General features: G+C 40.5%; 1 protein-coding gene and 1 long non-coding RNA gene across 2 annotated transcripts; one reads left to right on the top strand and one right to left on the bottom strand.

The window, feature by feature from the left end:
* Positions 1-3,899: 3,899 nt before the first annotated feature.
* Positions 3,900-20,752, bottom strand: SLC30A4 (solute carrier family 30 member 4). The gene is made up of 7 exons (XM_066328399.1): positions 20,025-20,752; positions 15,057-15,203; positions 9,943-10,096; positions 9,461-9,689; positions 9,042-9,147; positions 6,860-6,994; positions 3,900-6,209 (listed from the first exon to the last, which is right to left on the bottom strand). Exons 1-7 carry the CDS (start codon positions 20,413-20,415, stop codon positions 6,055-6,057), a joined length of 1,317 nt encoding a protein of 438 aa, XP_066184496.1. The 5' UTR covers positions 20,416-20,752; the 3' UTR covers positions 3,900-6,054.
* LOC136367044 (uncharacterized) lies at positions 11,318-15,076 on the top strand. The gene is made up of 3 exons (XR_010744630.1): positions 11,318-12,328; positions 13,152-13,312; positions 14,571-15,076. It is a non-coding gene; the product is annotated as an uncharacterized lncRNA (long non-coding RNA).
* Positions 20,753-22,246: the final 1,494 nt, after the last annotated feature.

Here is a 22,246-nt window from a genome sequence, read left to right as displayed (position 1 = left end):
ATAGCTTAGAAAATACAGAATTGCTTAATAGCTTCAAGAAATGAAAGAAGACTTTACTGGAAGGATGTTGTGGTTCTGAGTTAATCAGCCTCCCTCATCTATATTTTTTCTCCCTGAAGTCTGTTCCACTAAATCCAAAAACACCACTGTGCTAGCAATTGCAGCGTGTGAACACAACAATATCTGCAATTTATAATTATACCTGCCTGGTTTGAAACAAAATTTTTTCCCTTACTTTATGTTTTTGATTAGGTGTGTCCTCTGATTCTTCACAGAAAACACAGTCAGGAATGTTTCAGAGGGAAGCATCTGTTGTCCTGGAAACATGAATTCAGCACCCCAAAGAGGGAATACTGATTTTCATAGAAACAAAGGGCTTGTGAGATAACTTACCTTGTTTCCATTAATGAATATAATCTATTCTAATTACATTTCAGATATCTGTATCCTCTAATTTTTACTCATACAATTTTTTTTTCTTGGATGTTTGTAACTGGAGGAAAGCACTGGAGCATGCATTTCATGATATTTACCTATATATGCCTTCAAGAAGTGTCTAAACTCTTTCCCAGTAATTGATTAGCCAGTCTGCTAGGTTCGTGCTTTTCCTTATTGCATCCATTAAGAAGTTAAATCCCCTGTGGGTTTTTAAGGAAAAAGTAAGAGGGTTTAGGGGTGGCTTATTGAGGGGGAAGGTGTAGTAGTGGTGCTTTGGAGTTGTGTTGTTGTTTCTTTGCTTACTAACAAGACATTTCTAGGACGTGTAATGAAATTATTCGCTTGCCAGCGGGAAGTCTCCGTGGCTCTCCTCAGCGCACCACTCGATAGTTAACGCTGGGAGCGGGGCGCCATCGTCTGGAAAAGCCGGGAATGGCCTGGAAGGCTCCCAGGTGAGGAGAGTCTGCCCCTACAGGTGCGTCAGACTCCTTCTCACAGCGCGCTTGGAAACAGGAACACGAGAAATCTGTTAAAAATTGCAAAATAATTGAAATATGGAGCATCATCTTAACTATGAAAATTTTTGTTAACAGTGTTTTTCTTAAAAATTCTGTTTTATAAATAGAAGGTCAGATACTAGACATAGGTGACTGGTTTTATAAGCTCATGCTTCATCAGTTTATTTGGAGATTTATTAAATCATTTCTTTGTGTGTGCTTTGGGAAAAAGAAATAGAAAGATTGCAGAGACTTGGGTGCTCTCAATGCACCTGTGATAAAAGCAAATTTTTAGTCTCTTTGCCATCTGGGTCCTTTGGTATAGTCATTAGATGAACTAAAAATTCTTGTGTATCAGTACTTAGTTTACTATGTAAAACAACGCAAAACACACTCTGGACAGACAGCCCTGACTGATTTCATGTACCCTCATGTACTGGCTGATAATGGTCCTGGAGAAACAACTTATCTTTTTACTATGTATAATAATAAGGCAATCATGAAGCAGTCATCTTAAGGACAAAATTATACTTTTGCTAATGAAATGTCTTTCTTTCCCCTACAAAAATGTATGCCATAAAAGGTGTAAGTGCTTCATAGCTGTAATAAAAGCAGTTATTTTATCTTGCATATTTAGCACCAGTTGCTTTCAAACTGAGCAATACTGAGAGAAAACAATGTAGAAAAGGAAAATAGAGATAAAAGAGCAAAAATACTCAAAAGAGCAAACACAGTGATGAGGATATAATCATTTTACAGCTGTACACACAGAAGGAAGCTACATGTGTGTTTTAAGAGCAGATTGCTGTGGTGGCTACAAAACACTAAATGGAAAGGATCCATATTTATTTTAGTAGCTTCCAAAATTGTGTCAGGTATTTCAGAGAAGGAAGAGCATGTAGGGTCCTTCCTAGGGCATTCAGCTGTGGAAAATGGACTGAGAGTAGAACAGTAGGGGATTTGCCAGCTCCAGAGCACAAAGACTGACAGTGCCCAGCATAATTTGTTATGGCGGGGAGGAGAGGGTGAAACTGGAAAGGGAATAAAGGATGGGATGGGGAATGTGGAGGACCTTTTTTTTTTTTTTTTTTTTTTTTTTTTTTTAATGGTAGAAAGGGAACCTGGAGGCTTTCAGGTTAGGTCTTTCTTGTGAATTAGCAGCTCGGTTAGACAGTGTTTTATTTTAGTCTATTGATCAAAGAGAAAATGACCTTCTGGCAAAGGCAAGCCTGCATTTGAACAGCACCGCTGTGGGCATGTGTTCCACACCTGGTACAGTCAGAGAAGCTCCTGGTGACCCTGTAAGCAGCAAGTGCCCAGAGTGTGAGCTGGACATTATTAATGAAACTGTGGAGAGGACAGACAAGAAAACAGAGAGGGATGCTGAGAACAGCGGCATAATGCAAAGAGCTGATGAAATGTGGTATTTGAGCAATGTGTGCTCACTCCTGAAAACACTGAATGTGTTTGGGGCAACCAGCAAGAAAAAAGACCTTGACAATGCCATTTTGGATACAGGGAAATGATCTGGATATTTCCAGGGAATTGTCCCCTTCCCTTGAGATCCCAAGGGGACTTCTTCTCTGGCAATGGATTAGTTTATTGGACTAGGAAGCTGCCACAGTACCATGTCTTTTACCCAACTACCCATCTTTCTTTATTACACTTACAGTTATTTGTAGAGAAAAATAATGCTCTAACAACCTTGCCCTGCAGCATCAGTGAAGTGTCCTCATGAGATCCCACTAAAATACCTGAATAAAATCCTTGCCACTCATTACTTGATGGGTGTCTTTTGGGGTTTTTGGTTCTATGTCAGAAAATTACTTTTAAATGCCAGCCTTCTGCATTTCTGAGTCATTCTGCCACTTGGGAGTGATTCTGCAAGAAATAGCAGATATGTACAGTAGTGAGATAATTGAAGACCAGATTCAAGTATGACATTTTAAATGGTAATTCTGCTGGTGAAGAAAGAAATGCTACTGGTATTGAAAAGACAAAATGTCAACACAATTAAAAACAAAAACCAAACCACATAATTAAGCAAGGAAAACATTCAGAAACAAAATATGTTTCTGATAATTTTCTTAGGATAAGAACACTTCAGAAGGACGAGTGGGATGTGAGGGTATGCAGTCTACTCATATGGAAATGTTTTATTGACTCATATGAGTAGGTTGTCATCAAAACCGTATCTTTGCTTCAGAAAAGGATGGGTGACAATCACAGATTTAGAAAGGAAAAACCTTCTCCCAGTGTAGACTTTCAGAAGGGGCAGAATTTTCTCAGTATTTAATCTGTTCAGTCAGCAAGAGTATTCCAGCAGAGCTCTGGAAACCAGGGACACTGGTTCTGGAAACCTGCTCAGATCTTGGAAGTCTTTTGCTTAGAAAGAAGTCCTGTTAAGTATATGCATGTTCATTTCAAGCAGAGGATTTGTTAGAAGGAAAAGAATAGTGTCAGAGCGTGGAAACTATCTTAGCCACATGGAATAATCTGGCTTGGAAAAACATGAGACTTTATTTATAATGACACCCCTTTTCTCTAAGCTGAAACTGAAAATTATCTTGACGTATCTATAAAAACTTACTGATTCTTTTATTCTTTATTCTTCATTTTGTTTTCTGTTGCCTTTTCTCTGAACTTCCAGTCTATGGACCTTAGTAACAAGGGCCCCTCACAGGTGAATGTAAGGTTTCAGGAAAGTTTTGCCAGTTGCTTTATAGTGATCCTTCTCCATGCTTTGTCGGCTTATACTTTCTAAAGTGCAATTATTGCATGTGAAATCACAAGTCTTAAATCGTTCTGACTGAAGACAGAGAAAATTAGTTCTATGTATAGCATCTGCAAAGTGAGTAAAAGCTGAGTGTTCAGACATTTAAAAACACAGCTGCCCTAAGAATCAGATTGCTGTAAGAATTTGAAGATGAAGAGAAATACAAATAAGTATTTTATAAGACAATGTGAAGTTTAATAGTCTATTTAACAAAACCCACAATAAAACAACACACCTTTTTTCTTCAATTAAACAAATGTATAGTAAATTATTTAAAAACTGCAAATACAATACACATCTACTGTACTTCAACATCTAATTACATCAACTGTAAACCCCAATTTAATTAAAACCCATTTGAGCATTAGTATGTGCAAAATACCTGTAGTTTGTGGGTTTTGCCTGTACATTTGTAAGGATGGGATGCACATTTTTCATGAACTGTGATATGGCTTATTAATGATAGTGTTTGTATTGCAGCATTACCTTCCTGAGCACAGTGTTGCCTTTGAGCTGCACATGCTCCCACATTGTACACGAGTGTTCCCATTTCTTGCCCAAACAGATATGAACACAATCTGGTGTTATGTGCACTTTGTCCAAATTCACAATGTGCTGTCAGCTTTCATCAATAAAAATTCAAGTGATCCCTACCTCCAAAAAGGGAAGAAGCCAAAATTGTTACACGAAATGCAGCTACAAATCAGCCTGATGAAAATGTGAAACCCTAGTGAGTTTCAAAACAGACAATAGCTGAAGAATTCACAGCTGAATATCACAATAACCGTAACTGGGCAAAAGTTTTCCTTTCTGATCCACACAGAGAACTGCTTTTCATGTCAGTCGAAGTTCTGCATAAGATGAAAGTACAGAATAAACACAAAATATTTCAAGCCAAGTTTTTCCTCTCTTTCTGAACTTCGTAGTTCATCTTGCTGCCCTTAGCTTCTTCAGTGCCAATGACGTCAGAAGCTGGTTAAATCTGGGCTTGTAGGTGTATGATAGCTTAGTGTAAAGATTTATTATCTTGTGTACATTCAAAGTACAGGGGTTCCACAATGAGGCCGAGCAGTTCCACCTTGTGGACTCTGAGCTGTCCCGATGAATAGAGTCTTTTCAGGTTGCTTCCTCTCTGTAGATAAAAAAGGGCCTTTCTGCCACTGTAGGTTGTTATGATATTGTTCTCCAACACCATTAGGTTACTGAGCTTGCTTGGATTTTGTTTTATTCATAAGCTAAGTATTGGGAACTGCTATTGCAGTGGCCTTCCTGTCAGGATGCTGCCATGCTGTGCTCAAAGCAAAATGAAAATACCAGAGATTGTGATAGATGGAATTGTGCACTCTAAAACTTCTGCTCCCCACTTTCCTGTTAGATGCACGTATCTGAAGATTGCATTTGAGAGTATTTCCATGTCAAATATCACTTCTATAATTTGTCTTTTCAAACAAAACAATCATGGAAAAATTATCAATTACAGGACATTTATTAATTACAATTAGAATGCATGCTAATCAACTGGCCTTTTAAGGTGAATCAAATGATGGTTTAGACATTCAAGATTATTAAGAACAAATCCATCTTACAAGTCAAAACTTTGTAAAATAAATAACCTGTTTCTAATGTATAAATCCTATTCTAAAATACATTAAAGATAACTGATCGCTTAAAACACTTTGGGTCCAGTGTTGGGTTTCTAGTTAAATACCAGAAGTCTGGGCAAGAACCTTCCTGTCTGGATCTCTGAATGCCCAGATTAAAGCTAACTTTCTGGTCTAGGTACAGTAAATTCTGTATTCTGCTGTCTCTGACTAGACAGTTTCCACAAGAATTCAACTTAATGTATATGTTAATAGTTAATATGAGATACCGTACGAAAATTCCTATTGCAAAAATACTGAATAATGAATTTGGGGATCGTGATACATTGTGCAACCCTGGTATGATCAGCTTTAGAGAGTTGTGACTGAAATACTGAATACCTGATCCTCCATTTGGAGTGCAGGTACTTTGTGGTACATAATGATTAAAGGACAATATCGGACTGTAATTTGTGAGGTATCTGCAGAGCCATGTTCCAGTTTGTAAACAATAATCCAAAACCAGTTTTGTCTCAAAATCATAATAAATTGAATAACCCAGTACAACGGAGAGAGTGAAATACATGTTCTGTAGGGCAACCACTGCACTTCTTGCAGCACCAGTTCTCCCTGCTGCATGTCCCATGGTACAAATCCACATATTAATGGTTACTATTGGATAATTTTCGTTTTGCATTTATTGCTCTCAGTCTTTGACTATACAAGGTAAAGAATAAGGCAGCAGTTCCCAAAACATATGAAATTAGGCACTGGAACTCTGACAACTTGCGCAGGTTTTGCTCATTTCCTGTTTGTAACTCTGAAGCTGGACAGAGCACTTGTACATTCCAAACGTGTTCAGGAGCAGTTGTCGGGCCTTGGACTGAACATCCTCCCATTTAGATGAACTACCAGGAACTGCAAAATTAAGAAAATAATTAATAAATTCACTCCTTAAGAAATCTGAGCAATGCATAAGTTCTCAAATTTATCAGTGTCACACATGAGAATGACTTTTGCTCACACTCATTAATTAATTTAGTATCGTTCTTGTGGTCACTGTGTACTCTGTCACTGTACACCTCTCTTGATAGAACTCCATGTATGTCTGACACTTCCCCCAAAAAAACCTGAGCTTTCTTACCAAGAACTGATATTTGTAGTATAGTAATATGTCTGAATCGGCACATGTTTTGGCAAAACATTTATTTTTCATATGTTAGATCATTCCACATTAGAACTTCACTCTTTCTTTCCGTAAACATATAAGAAAATTTCTGAACAGAAATTCTGTGTTGTTTTTTTCCCCTACACAAATAATCTGAATTGGACATTTTGGTATGAATATATTTTATTTGCACAATTTTCATTTACACCACATCTTTCTTGGCCAAGGTGTTATATTCCTTGCTGTACAAAACCAGAGTTAGTAGATATCCAGAGTTAGTAGTAATACATTCCCCAGAATGGTATTTCTTGGTTCAACTTACATAACAGTATGAAGAGGAAGTGGTGGGGTTTCTCCTAAACTTGGAGTTAATTTAGAATTATGCTACCCAGCAGCTTACCTAGTTGCAAGTGGACTATGGCAGTTGTTTTTCCTGCAGTAAGAGACCAAACATTTAAATCTTCTATAGAATAAACATCTTCGATTTTCATCAAGTCTTCCTTGATGCGATCCACATTTAAGTGTCTTGGAACTCCTGTGATACCAAACATGAGAGAAAATTAATTCTATCTTCTGCAAAGTCTCAGTAGCCTTTAAAATGTCACAACAGATCTCAGTGTCAAAAAATTAGAATTGTGTTGTAGGAAGTGATGATTAACATGTTATCAACAGAAAATATTATGGAAATGGGCCTGTTAAGTCCAGTAAGGATACAGAAGTAGTACAGGAATTGCAGAGCTGTCTCAACTGAAATCTGTCCTGTCCAGAATCCACACTCTGGCAACAGCCAACATTAGATCCTTTGCAATGATGTACTTTTGTTGACAACTCTACTGCAGTTAACTAACCCCTGGTAACTGCTTAGGCTGGACTCTAAACTCAAAATCTGTATTAAAAAATGCTACGGCCTGTCTCTAAGGCCTCTCTAAGTCAGAGATCAAGTCCTTGTGGTATTTTCAGCAGCACATCTCTAACTTACCACCACCATTCTTTATCTGTACGAAGGGCAAAATCAAAATTTTACATGATCAACATGGGTCAAAAACTAATACAAGTACTGAATAAACTCTTTCTGAGTAGTTTTGATTCTATAGTAGCTTTTATCACTTACCTTCTAGTTTTATGCAGTTTCTTTATGTATACTATGAGGAGTTCAGCCACAAATTTCTTCAGACTTTTTTCATGACTTCTTTGAACCTGGTGCCTTACTGTCTCTTAAATTATTTCCAGTACTATCTGGAAGTTTTGAAAGTTCAGTGTCCAGAACTGTCTCACATGAAAAAAAAAATTCCTTCTAGTGGAGACCATCAAAAATTATTTAGCTAATAAGTAACTAGCTAACTGTCTGGTATTTGTACAGCTTTCTTTTTCCCAGGAAAAAAGGACTTAAATTCTCATATCTACATCATAGCATTCTTAGTATAATGAGGAAACTGAAGTTAACACCAAAAGTTGATATAACTTCAAGGGCCTTGATGTTGCAGCAGCAGTTTCCAGTATAAACATAAGTCCACTCTCTGGAGATCCTGATTCTGAGTTGGAAAAGTTCCCTAGCATGCATAAAGCCCATATATCATCACCTTTAATGACATCATTAATTTGGAGATTTTTATGACAACTGGGATACTTATGCAAACAGCTACAGCTCAAAATATCTGGAATCTGATAGTTCATTAGTTTGTCTTATCTGTTTTCTTCAGCTAAATCTGTTGCCTTGGAGCTAATTGAGGGTTCTTCAGCAAATTTCATAATTTGTGCCTTCTGAGTGAACTTCTACTTGGTTGGATTTTTTTTTTTAATCTTAAGGGACAGCAAACCACTTGATTAAAGATTCTGAGGTTTCTGATTTAACCTCATAACATAATAAAAGTAAAGTAAATGATAATTCACATAAGACAGCTAGGAATGTGCAGTTAAAACCTATGATTCTTCTACCAGTCCTAACATCTTCACTTTATAAAGCAACAGTACTAGATCAAGCAGTAACAGTTGGCATGTAAGCTGTGATAAAGCAAAGGATGTTACTGTTTCCTTCTATGTCAGGCAAGATAAGATCCTTCAGCCCACGTTCAGCTTTTTCTTCCTTTTTTTTTCTGCATTTTACACCACTCTTAACTTGCAGTTTCCCCTATGAGAACAGTGAATACACACAAGTAAAACAAAGGTACTTGCGGGAAAGGGGAAGACAGGACAGGCACGAACCACATCTCCAGCCTGTGCTTAGTGCTTTACCTGCATTCACATTCACTTTAACCGTACAAGTGATAAAAGTGAGTGTAGAACTGAGTCTGGGCAAATGTTCACTTGATTTGTCACTCCAGACACACAAGAAAGTTCTGTACATTTCACTTCTACATGTCCTGATGGTAAAGAGGGTGCAGACATAGAACTTGTGTTGTTCTGGCCACAGTCAAAGACACCTAAATCTGCTGCAATTTAGAGAAGCCATAAAGAACCACCAAACTAAAGCAGCACTGAGACAGAAAGGTCTCCAGGTACAATCCACATAGAGATGGGAATCATGAAGTCAAGAAAACTGGTATTTTCCACGTAAAGTACTGCAGATTTGGCACAGATCTTACCTTCCAGAATAATAACTCCCGTGTCACACAGAATTCGAACTGTTGTAAAAACCACCAGTATGGAAAATACATATGTACATATAGGATCAGCAATCTTGTATTCTGGCTGCAAAGGGAAATTTCACAATGTCAAACGATGTATGAAAACAAGATCACTTACAAAAATGTGACTCAAAAAACCCAGTTACTTCTAAAAAGTTCTAACTTTCATGATTTTTGTTGTTGTTGTTGTTGTTTGAATAGTTACAATATATGTAGTAGAGACAGTTTTGCTTATTTTGCATGATGTATAAAGCTTATCATAAAATATCATTAAAAAGTTATTTTTAATAACTTATAAAGACAGGTCCCTTTTGATTTTAATCACCAGAGTTGAAATGCCAAGAGCTCCCTGTGCCCCCCGGAGCGCCCTTCCTTACCTTAAAGCGGATGATGTAGGCAGCTACGAGCACCCCGATGCTCTGTACCAGGTCCCCCAGGGCATGGACAAAGGCTGCTCTCACAGCCAGGCTGCTGTGCCCGTGGCTGCTGTGCCCGTGGCTGCTGCCCTGGGCTGTGCTCGGAGAGCTCAGCTGAGGTACGTGAGAGTGAGGGTGGGAATGGGAGTGAGAGTGAAGGTGGCCAGATTGATTCAGCAAAAACCCCATTCTGAAAGTGAAAGAAGAGAAATGCTTCAAGAAACAAGATTTAGCGTTTGTTGGATGGGGAGGATTTGTCGAGGGTTTTTTCATTTTAAACCAAATAATTGAAAAAGTAATACTCAGTGTAATTTGCAGTCTTATTTCTGAAAATTGAGAGGTCCAGCGAAATCACATCCCATGACAAAGTTACAGGCCATGAATGAATTGGCAGCTTATTGAGAATTACATTTTATGGGTGTTAATGGAGAGAGAGCTCTTACATTAAGTTAACGGCAACACCGACAGCTGCTGTGATGAGCATGATATCACCATTTATTTCATAGTCCATATGGATCGTCCTCTGAACAGCCTCATACAAGAGGAAAGCCATAAGGATATAGACCAGCAGTACACTAATGATGGCTGACAGTACTTCTGCAAACAGAAAGGAAGAAAGCATTAGAAAAGCGTGTCTCAGATCCATTTCTATTTCCAAATTAGAATGTGGACAGGGCCTTGTTTTAACTGCTTTATCAGTATCATACCTAATATAAACAAACAAGTTGTGTGGCAAATAAAACCTGTAAAATAGAATTAAACAACAGAATTTGTTCTAGTCCACTCCTTCACATGTCTTTGTCATCAGTTTATACCTCAAATTATGTTTTCTCTAAAAAGTTCTGCACAGGTGATGATCCTGACTTTTTCAGAAAACCCAGAACATTTGCCAGAGAAGCTGCAGGCGAAGGCCCTGTCCAGGGGTGAGGAGGACAGGTGATCTCAAATATCACCAGCCTACCCACAAATAAGGGAAACCTTGATTTTAAGTGTCCAGAGTATTAAGCTGGGTTTATAAATTATTTTTATATAACCTTTTGTACTTAGGATGGAGAAGAAATTATAAAAATATAAAGAAACCAAACAGTACAAATGTCACACATGATACTCTTAAGCTCCTTGACATATGTGTTCATAAATGTTATCTGAGCAGATTTCAGCTACAAAGATTTGCTTAATTTTTCTGTATTACTGTGATATGCTGTTCTAACATTATCTAGTATTTGCCAAATATTATTATTTCACAAAAGTAAGAGCATTATGACAATTATGTTGGCATAGGAACGTTATCTGATCAGCAGGGACTTTCAAAAGGAAATATATTTCTAAATAAAGACAAAAATTAGAAAACTAATAAAAACTATCATTTCCTTGCCCTGTACTTTCTGTTGCCATTTACATCTGTGGAAAATGGTTACAGTTCTCTGAGCTTCCTGCTGTTTAGATGGGAGGTAAACAGGGTTGAGTATTTTACAGGTTGGGACCTTTGTGCTGCCTCAGTACCCAAGTCATGAAATTGTGCTGGTAACAGCACACAAACCTGAGAAGGATGAGTCCACACCACAGTTTTAAGGAAAGAAAACAGGCATTTCCAAACGGGCCATTAGATTGCTTTAAAACATACATAAATGTACTTTTACCCTCTAGCTTCATATTCTGAAAACAATTGCCCTGCAGCAGCTGAAACTTAAAAAAAAAAATAAAAAAAGCAACACAGCTGGCAGAGAAAACATTAGCCCAGTTAAAGACTGTCTCAGTTATAAGGGAGTTAATACAGGGCTTTACAAAAAGCCCTGGGAAAACCTTAATGCTCACTCCATTGTATTTCATGTAAATCTGCAGCCATGCCTGAGTAATCTGTAATCATTATGTGTAATGCTCATTACTGTCACTTGCCAGATGGATCACTGGGATCTCAGCCTTCCTCTGTGAACTCAAAGAGCAGAGGTGGAATTAATTTACTTGGAATTGTAATGGTTGTTCTTCCCCCTAGCTCCACACATGTTGCCCTGATTTATTCCCCAGTAAGGGTAAAATTCTGCCCTTGGCTATCCCACAGCTCTAAGAACACCCATCTAAGAATTGCCTCTCTTCTTCCTCTGCTTTGAATCTGTCAGCCTGCAGTACAACCTGGATTACTGTAGATGTCTTTTCCAACACAGAAGTGTTTTAATTTTATTTATTATTACAGAAGAACACTCCCCATGCAGCTATATCAGCATTTTAATGTCACCAAAATCAGTTGATCTGTGCACTGAATTATTAACACCATTTTGGGAGAAGAAACTCACACCAACACATTCAGCTGCTGGGTAGTGTGTCAATGCCTGGATGAGGAACAGCATTACCACACAGTAACAAGGCTTTGAAAGGCAACTGTCACAATCTGAGATGATTTCAGAGAAACTTGAAAATCCTGGAAATATCCACAGAAATGGAAGTGATCTTTACGCTGGCAGATTATTCAGGGCAACAGTCTTAAAAATGCACAATACATTTCTTACAAGGTTTTCCAGAATGCTCTTTTAAAAACTTGTGAAGCCATAGCACATTAGCATTTACCAGAGAAATAATATAATGTGCTTTTATAATCTAAACTCATGTTTTCTGCAATAGAAACCAGTGTTTTCCTTGCAGTTTCTTCCACAGTCACTGTCATGTCAGCACTGTAGATTTGTGCTGAGATCTTTCACTTCTTGTGAAATGAACTGTGCAGGGTCTCAGTGGACTGTCTGATTCTGTCATTACTAACATTGTCTCTGCAGCAATGGACGAGTGCCAGGTTCCTTATCTATGCTTAAATCTGCTCCGTGTCTTGCTGAAAAGGAGGTACCTACACTTGGTGGTGAAACTGAACTATTTTTGGCTTCAAGAATTTAATTCTTTTTTGACATGACTGCAACTTCTATTATTTTGTCTTCACTTTTCTAACCCATTCCTGAATCTGTCAGCTTCCTTTTCACAACTGAAAATGGAACTTATGTATTATGTATTCAAAGAGAATTCAAATAAATGAAAATTAGTGCTAACTTCCTTCTGGAATTTGACTAGACAACTAACAAGTCTGTTGCTTTTATAAAGTGACATTTATGCGAATAAGTTTGAAAAATCGTCATTCTGCAAACAAAAATGATAACAAGTACCAGAAACGCTGTTCATTAGAACGTTCTCATGCTTACTGAATGCATGGATTATCTTAAAACTTAATGCAGAGAAGGTCAGTGATGAGACAGTACTTGTACATATCCCCAGTTTTAAACAAATGCTCCACATCTTTTTCTGTGACAGATGCCCAGTCTGTACCCTATTTTTAACATCCTGACATGTTTTAACATCTCTCTTGTGAAATTTAAGCTATTGTTGAACCGGTATTATTTGCTGACAAGCTTCTTACATATAGGTTACTTGGAAAAATGTGTTACAATGAGGATATACCCTAGAAACTGTTTTGTTCCATTGCCAGCACTCACTGATGTGTGAAACTGGGCCCTCAGGCCACAGCATTCAGATTGGGTGCCTAAAATCAGGCAAATAAATTTCCCAAATGTGGTTTTTAAAAATACTGTGTTTAGTAATTTTGAACCATCCCATCTTCTGTATTTTGGGGGTCCCTGGCAAGGCCTTGACTCACTTCCTCTTCCTTCCTGCACAGAAACTCTTCTCCCCAGCCCCAGGCTCTCTTCCTCCTCCCCCCAGAAAGCTGCACTGCTGCTACTCCTGCAGGATGGTTGAAGTAAAAGGGAACCCCTGGAAACTGTGTAGTCCTACTCAAAGGAGGGTCAGCTACAGTGGATTGCTCAGGGCTGTTTCCAGGTGGGTTTCATATATTTCCAACTGAGGACACTCCACAACCTGTTCTAGTCTTTGACCACCTGCTAGCACCTGGAGCAGAAAAGGAGGAGCAATTGCTGCAGAACTGAGAGGCTGCTCCCTGGGGCTGTTCCCAGGGAGAAGGGCAGTACAGACTAATTTTATGGGCCATATCTGGCCCATGGACAACCACTGGATCAGTCTGGCTAGTATTTTTCCTGGCAGTAAACTGGAAAGAAATATATATATAGAAAATGAGGTGGCAAGAATCCTCAGGGATTTCTTCTTTCACATTAATTGAAAAGTCAGTGAAAATTCAAAGCACTGAGTAAGATTTTAATGGTTAAGTAAGTTTCTTTTTTTTTTTCTTAAGATAAACCCCTGTTTTAGGCAAAGGCATGGCACGTTCGAGGTATGTGCTATTTGGTTTTAGAAAAGTTACAAAGACATATAAACTACCCAAATTATTTTGAAATAGGGTTAAAGTATGTATAAATGCTAACAAACATCCTTCTGAAGAGTATGAGCAGATGCCAGGGGCATACCTACAAGGTCAGGTTTCAGTATCAGAGGGGCTCCTATCACAAAATTAAAACTTCATGAAAGAAAAGTTTGTAATGGGAAATGCTGGCATTGCTAATGCCTTCTTGCTAGAGCACCAAAGAGCTTAGCTAGTGTACAGAGTTATGCATTCATGCACTAGTGACTAACTGATGACAAATGACAAGGAGTGATGGAGTTGTTGAATTCTACTGCTGTTCTAGCAGCCAAAATAAGAATTGCAAATAGTGACTACACAAGAATGAAATTCTTTGAAAAATGTATGCTATAGAGTGTTACAGAAAACAGGTACAAAACCGGGGCACTAGAAATTATCTATTTAATGAAAAACTACTTTGAAGTTTTTGCTAAAACGTCTACAGACCTGCAGCTGTATAGTACATCCACTTAGCAACCACATGAAAACACTCTTTATCATCGATACATTTCCAAACATGAAGTAATAAATCCTGAAAATATTCTTCCAAGGGTTAGTCCATAATTCTATTTATACTTCTTATTAGAGACACCTAAACTGGACAGAGGTTAAGTAACTTGCTGTATTTTGCAAACCATGGGGCATTTTGACCTCAGCTTTCTGTGGTTTGGGGAATGCAAAAGGAATGATTTATACAACTTCTGGCAGGGCAGCGCTCTCTAATAATATGTTCTACATAACTTCTTAGTTGTGGATTAAAATGTAATTTTTCACAATGAATAGGACCTTTTTCCAGTATCACAATTCTGCTGAAGTCAACAAGATTTTGTAAATCCTGGGCACTGGCAATAATCTGTTGTGAACAGCAAAGGGCTGACATGCACAGCTCCTGCACCAACAATGTCATCATGAATTCAATACCCCAGCCTTCCTCTTCAAGATGGAAGATGAATTAAGCATTCAGAATTTAACTCTGAACCTAAGTGCAAATTCCACAGAGATGGAGAGACACACCCTGCTCCCAGTGAATGAAATTCTGCTGTCCAACTTTAGGCAAAGTTTTTTTCGTTTTTTAATCTATTCTCTTGTGGCAATGACAACCTATGCAGTGTATCCCCACTGGCCAGAGAAAGGACATTGAGAGTCAGTTAAAGCAACTCTTAGGTTTGCTGCTACTTTCTTTCTAGCTACCTGTTCTTCTAGAATTAGGTGCTCTTTACAGTTGTTGCTTAAAATCCTCTTTAATAGCAAAGTCTGACAGTTACATACCTAAGCGATGAAATCCAAAAGTGAACCTCTTTGTTGGAGATTTTGCAGACAGCCAGAGAGCGAGGAGGGTCAAAATAATACCACTAAGGTCAGTTAGCATGTGAAGTGCATCTGTCATAATTGCTAGACTGTTAGCAACGTAGCCACCTGAAAACATAATAGGAAAAGTCAGGACACATGACATTTTTAATTATTTTACATAATATCCTCTTGCATACAGTTATTTCTTTTCAGAATATTGCAGTAAGTACATGAGAGCCCTTCTTATACTCACTAAACATGGAGGGAGGTTTGCCATTACAAGCAAAATGCCAAGCTATAATTTAAAGCTACCATAGTTAAAAGTGCAGTCAAGTGTGCTTTCTATTAAGAGTAATATGGAAAGGATTCACTCCTCATATTCTAACAGAGACTACTTGCATCATAATGTTTGCAAGATCAGGTCCAAAACAGTTTTGTATCATTTCTCTACATATTACTCCACATGTGTTTAATCAACTGAGTCTTTTGTTAAGCTACATCTGTTAAACACTCTGACATGACAGAACAGGAACAGAACTCCAAAACTGCAATGACCAGGAAATGTACCCTGTCTCCCCTTTATTATGTTATCTTTAACCTTAATTATTCTCCGTCCTGGCAGGAGCATGTCAGTTCTGGCAATATCTATTGCAGACAATGACTTTCACTTGTATAGCATTTTTCTTTGTTATTTATTACCATATTTTTTTTTCTTGTAATAATGAGCTGCATTGAGACAAATGACCTGAGATCAAAGGTTAATATCTTTGTTCCAATTCAATTGCTAGTGCTACTATTGGATGAGTGAGAGATTTTAACAATGCACCTATCACTTAAGTATCCCTTATAAAAGAGGAATCAAGGACAGGCTGTGTTGTCTTCCATATGCTTGAAGGTAAGCCCATTATCTCAGAAAAGATCACATCTTCAGTGTCAGCTCAGCTATGATTTGGTTTCTCTTTTTACCTTGAAATTATCTTGCAGCCTGTAAACTGTACTGAGCAAGCGTGCAGCTGGTGTGCCATTTGGCAGGCTTCAGGCTCCAACTAACATTTTCAAATAAAGAAATTTTTGAATACAATTAAAATTGTCTTAGTGAAGAGGCTGACCAGAGGAAACAGCAAAGGGGAATTCACAGGTGGCTGCTTGCTTTTAAGAGTGGTCATAAAACCTGTGTGTGTGAGGCTGTGAGTGTTCTTATGTACACACCTGCAGACAGAGCTGCTCTCTCCTCCCCTGCCAAACACGGAGCACAGCTGTACTGCAGTACTGTTTGTGCTGTGCACAACTACCAAATACACTATATTTCAAACAGCCCCTTTCTTCAATTGTTCAGAACTTTCTATGTCAAATTCCTCTGAGGCTGAAATTCTCCAAAAGGCCATCACAGCTCAAAAACAATGAGTTTTTAAGATTTAGCAATTCAGCGGCTTTTTGAGTAAAACGAGTTACGCCTTTTCTTTCTGAATTAATTTGTGTTCTCCTATAATAAAAAAAAAAATATTTAGAAAGTGCAACTCAGCCTCTTCTATAGTCAACAGAGAAGAAACAATAATTGACATGTAAGGACATTTAGTTTAGCAGTTTACATATATCACGATTTACAATATATATGTTGATTCATACGTATTATTTTGAGAATCACTTCAGTTCAAGGAGAGTCAATTCCATTTCAGTTAGCCTCTCACTTTTAAAGACTTCCAAAATAAAATTATAAGGAAGGAATTCAGACACTGAAGCTAAACATAATGCAGCATGTGGATTAAGAAAACACATTTGCCATTTATGAAATCCTGAAATAAAAGGTTCTCTGTTTCTAAAGGTATTGGTTCATTGCTTGGTTAAAGGTATTGCCTAGGGACTGTTTAAATACAATTGGCAACTTGGAAAAAAGGACATATATAACCTTTACAAATAGACAGCTTGATGGTTCACCACTGTTTTCAGTGACCCATGAAGGACAGCAGTTCTCCTCATGGATGATCAATTAGAAATCTCTAAACATAGCTGAAAACATCAAAATCCTGTCAGAAAAGCTAACTACGACGTGCAGTAAGTTTTTCATTTCTTGATGCACAATGGTTTCCCCAAAGTGTAAACTGTTATCTGACTGTTCATCAAATTAAACAACAAAAACTGAGATAGGCTGGAGTAATGGATTTGGAAAAAATATGCCAATCAAGATTTCACAAAAAAAGCTGCTGAAACAAGATTTCCTTCATCTTGACATTGGTAACAGACACCAGAAAGATTTCTACTAAAAAAAATAATTGTCTGATAGAGTCTTCTGTCTTTTTCTCAGAAAATCAAATCTGTCAAAGATGATAGAAGGAAGTCAGTTAAAATATCCTATACAATCACAGTTTCCCAAATAACTGAGCTTCAGATCAATTAATAAAGTTTGGAAATTTGAAACCAACCAAAGACAACACAGTAGAACAGGTCTGGAGTGAAATAAATTAAGCAGGTAGGGCACTGACCCAGGACATGGGGGCTGTATCTCTAATTACTCTTCTGCTGATGATTACTTGCCTTGTGACAGGTCATTCAGGTCGAGATCCACAGAAGTACAAGGGCTACCCAAACCCTCTATTTATTCTCTGAGGAAGATGGATGCCTGAATATTTGATGGGTCTGGCCCACAGTGCTCTCTGATTCTGTGCCCAAAGAATAATAAAAATATGGCTGGAAACAGCACAACCAGACCTGAAGAGGACGAGTCCACAGTCCAGCACTAACACTCTGACAGACAAATCCAGCCTCCTCAACTCCTGATTGTACAGGAAGAACGACAGATGACATGACAGTGATCAGAGTGGTTTTACTCTCAACATCTATTATTTCTAGAGCTCTCCCTGCACTAGCTATGGAAAGGTCTCCACCAGCAGGAATTGGATCCAAAGCCCCAAACAGAAACAGTCTCAGTGACTTGAGCATCAACCTGCCAACAGCTCAGACATTCCTCAGTAAAAGGCTCTTCAGATGAGCTAAATTCAGTGCACATCAGAACTCTGATACAAATACAATCAACTAACATCAATCTCATGTTAAAGGACGTCTAAGCCTAAATAACAACACTATTGTTTATCAAATTTACCTGAGTTCATGCTGAGCCAAAATCTCAGCCAGAGAAAAGACATAGAGCCAGGGGGCAAATGGAGGCATTCAGCCAAATCCCCACAACAGGTTTGACACATGGTGCCTTAGCCATAATAAGCTGATGTATTGTGGCCGTATTATTAATGAACAGCCACACACTGAGACATGCTGAAAGGCGAAACTACTTTTTTCCATTAACCCACATTCCTGAAATAAGGCCCCAAATAAAACTGGTGCAGACACAGTCCATATTCTGGTCTCACTTTGAAGAATGGAACATTTCTTCTAGGGGTTTTGTCCCCTACATCTGTGGGACAAACTGCATTAGTTATCCTCTAGCAATTATTTTGTTCCCTATCAATCTTGCACAGGTTTGTCTTAAAAACACAGTTCAGAGCTGTCTTAGAAAAGCATCCAAGAGCATGAGCTCACTTCACACAAGTGCTCAAGTGACTCAAATTGCAGAAGTCAGGAGGAGGATGTAGTCTCATGCTACTGTTCTTCACTTCCAGAAAGTTTTTATTATTTTAATTTTTTATGTGTGTTTGAATTATGGCAAGTAATTAAACTGATTAGCTCTGATTCAGACTTGAATGTTAAAATTTAAGAAATTTAAAAGCAATTAATTGCTATGGAGAGACTTGGCTCAACATACATATCAAAGTACTGGCACAGCGTAGTGCTCCCCACAAGTCCAAATCAGGGGACAGTGAATGAGAGCATTAAAGGATTTTTCAGGAGGCTGAATTACACCCAGCAGATACTTGCACTGCATGACATGGATATATCCAAAATACAGATAGTAATAGGACTCAGTAAGTGAACAGAGATTAAAAGATAAATATTGAACTTCATAAAAATGATTAGACAATGGCAAAGGCATACCATTTAACAGCTAATCTATGCATCTCAGGGACACTCACATTTTATTTCAAGTCTATGCTGCTATAGCCTATTTGATAAAGCAGTTTTTCAGTACAGACTGGTGTATAATGCACAGGTTCTCCTCATGCTGCACAGCACAGCTGTTTGGAAAGAGCAACAAAAGCTGAACTGGAGCAAGAGGTTCATTCTTTTGAACAATCAGGGGCTTAGACAGGAACACATTTTCAGGTAAAACCCCACTATACTTCTGCAAGTACTAACAAATAAAAACCATAAATAATTTAATGCAACTACTTGGTATTCTTATACGTTGTAACAGAAAGTGATAAAATAACTACCACTTTAAATGACTGCGCTCATATGAATTATGTCTGGATAGAGCACATGCTAGTCCAGAGCACAGCAGGACATCAAGAAGTTCTCAAGGGAGTGATGTCTTCACTGGATGGCCGTTGACAGCTCAGGACTTGCCTTTTTTTCAGTTCTAAGTAATAGTGTGCATTGCTGTATCTGGTGAATAAGGACTAATACTCCCCAGTATTACTTTCATTATTTGGTAAATGTCATATTTGAAACAGTATTTTCTTCTCTTGTTGCAAACACAGCAAGATTTTATGGCTGTTGATTAAAAAATACTTGGATCGAAGTTGCTCATGACACTTCTCCTTTTTTAAAAACACCTTAAAAACTTACAAGGAGAAATAAAAATCCATTAGATAAAGAAAAAAATTTATATTTTATGCCATTTTGGGGAATTGATGAGAGATTCAGGTAAGGGAAGTTGCAAATTCTTTCATGGAAAATACAGGCGGACTTTATTCCCTCTCACTCTCAGCTTATCTCTCTGGTCTCTCTAAAGGACCGATGGTTTCTCTCAGTAAATACTCAAAGCCAAGGCCAGAGCAGCCTAACACGCTGTGAGGCACCGTGCCGGAGGGACGGCACGGAAGGCCCCCGACTCACCTATGAGCTCCCCCGTCATGAAGAGGAGGTAGAGGAGGGCAGCGAGCGTCAGACGCTTCTTCACCTTCCTCTGCTTGGAGCGCTCCCGCCGGCTGCTGCAGCCGCTGCAGGGGTCCGGGCGGCCGGCGCGGGCGCTGCGCAGGGCGATGTCCCGGTCCAGCAGGGACTCGTCGTCGGACGGCAGCCCCGGGGACGCCCCGTTCACCGGCGCCTCCGGGGCCGCCTCCGAGCCGTCGTCCGCCACCACCACGCGCAGCTTGTTAAACCTGGGGAAGTCCTCGTCCCCCACCTCGTCCGAGAAGTCAAAGGCACTGGAGTCGTTCAGGAACAGAGGGTCCTCGCTCCTCCCCAGCAGGGACTTGATGCTCGTCCAGAGCCCGGCCCCAGCCATCGCGGCGGCGCTCGGGGGCCTCGGCGGGCGCGGCCGACCCGCCGCGGGCGGCTCCGCTGGCGCAGCTGTGCCCTGGCAGGCGGCGCCCCGACCGCTCGTCGTCCCGTCAGGGCATGTCCCCTACATCGCCCCGCCGGGCCCCGCGCAGGCCGCACGGAACGCGGCGCGGGGCTCCGCCGCGGAGCGCCCCGGTACCGCCGGCCCACAGCGCCGCCTCCGCGCCGGGCACCGCGCCGCGAGGCGCCGTCACCGCCGGAGCTCCGGTCACCCCGCGCAGCGCTCAACCGGCGCAGCCCCGGTCACGCCGCGGCCGGGCAGGCGGCGCCCGGCGCGGGGCCGCCTCCCTGCCGGCGCAGGGGGAGCGCCGCCGCCGCCGCCGTGCGCGTCACATGCCTCCGCTCCGCGCTCCGCCGCGGGCGCGCTGCGCGCCGCCCTCGCGATTCCTGCGCGCGCCCGGGGCCGCCCCGCGCGCGGCGGCAGCGGTTGGTGCGAGTCGCGCCCCCTGCGCGCCCGCGGACCCCCGCCGCCACCGCGCCTGCGCCGCCCGCGCGGGATGGCCGCGGGTTCGAGTCCCGCTGCCGCCGCCCCGCCGCGCCCGCGGAGCGGGGACACCGCGCTGCCGGGTCGGGGAGCGGAGGGGCCCGCCCGGTGCGGCGGCGGCACCCCCGCGTCCCTCGGACTGGCCGGAGGGGCTGTCCCCGTCCCTCCGTGCGTCCCTTGTGTTCAGTGGGTAAATGCCATGCGAGGTAGAGGCTAGGACCTGCCAAAGCCGTACAATGCAGGTATGGTGGTCTGTGACAGACGGGAAGCTGTGTTCAGTGTGCTGGAAGCCTGAACTGCATAGTTTCGTGCTCTGGCTTCAGATTTTGAAAGGCAGAAGTTTGCATTGTGTTGCTTTTCTCTTCTGTCACGGCACAGCCCTTTACATTGCTTCGCTAACTCTGTTGAGGTAGGGTTGTAGGAAGCTTCATACGCCTTTCTGTACATTCCTTAAAGGAATGTAAGGATAATCAAGTCTCAGAGACCCTGCTGTTGTATAATTCCTTTCATAACTGTGCTCTAACATAAGAGTAATTAGATTTTTGCCTTTATTAATTTCTCTGAGAGGCTATTGCCGCTTCTCATTGGTCTAGAAATTTTCTTCTGAGTTTCAGCCTACACGTGTTCTGCATCAGTTTGTACCTATGGCCAAATTCTGTTACTGTATTCAGTCAGTTTGCTAAGCCATAAGCATTTCTGGGAAATGATGCCTGTCAAAGAGAAGGTACATAGCTTGTTGTTTTTACTTGGTTGAGGGAAGTGAAGTCTGGAGAGTCGTACAGAAGCGCAGGATTTTGGAGAAGGGCACTCCTTTTCTGGTCAAGGGCTGATAGCAGATTCTGGCAGGTATCAGGGCAGTGCTGCAGGACGTGGAGCGAGCCCCTTCTTGGAACTGGCCCCACGGGAGGGGAGTCCTCTGTGGTAAACCGGCCTTGGGTGGAGGTTGCTTATTGTTGTTCTCTTAATGATGTCCAAAAATAGACAGTATGACGCTTTATCTGAGCTCCCTTGCCACTTTACAATGTGGCTGTTTTCCTGAGCATGCAATCTCAGGTTATTTTTCTTCAAGTGGCTAAAGTGGTCCCATCTCCTGCCCTTTCACCTACTTCATAATTCCTCTGGCATTGTTACCAGCACAGTTGTTTAGGGGCCAGACAATGAACTGAGTCCCTGAAATTAACTGGGTCAGAATTAAACGGTGCATATTGGGAGCGTTTTGGATATATTTGTATGTGTAACTGAGACTGCTTCCATGATCTCAACTTGCACAGACATCCATATGACAACGAGG

The sequence above is a fragment of the Sylvia atricapilla genome, chromosome 13 (genome assembly GCF_009819655.1).
Source record: "Sylvia atricapilla isolate bSylAtr1 chromosome 13, bSylAtr1.pri, whole genome shotgun sequence".
Taxonomy (NCBI): domain Eukaryota; kingdom Metazoa; phylum Chordata; class Aves; order Passeriformes; family Sylviidae; genus Sylvia; species Sylvia atricapilla.
Note: the sequence above shows the minus strand (reverse complement) of the source record. Positions and strands in the feature narration are given on the sequence as shown.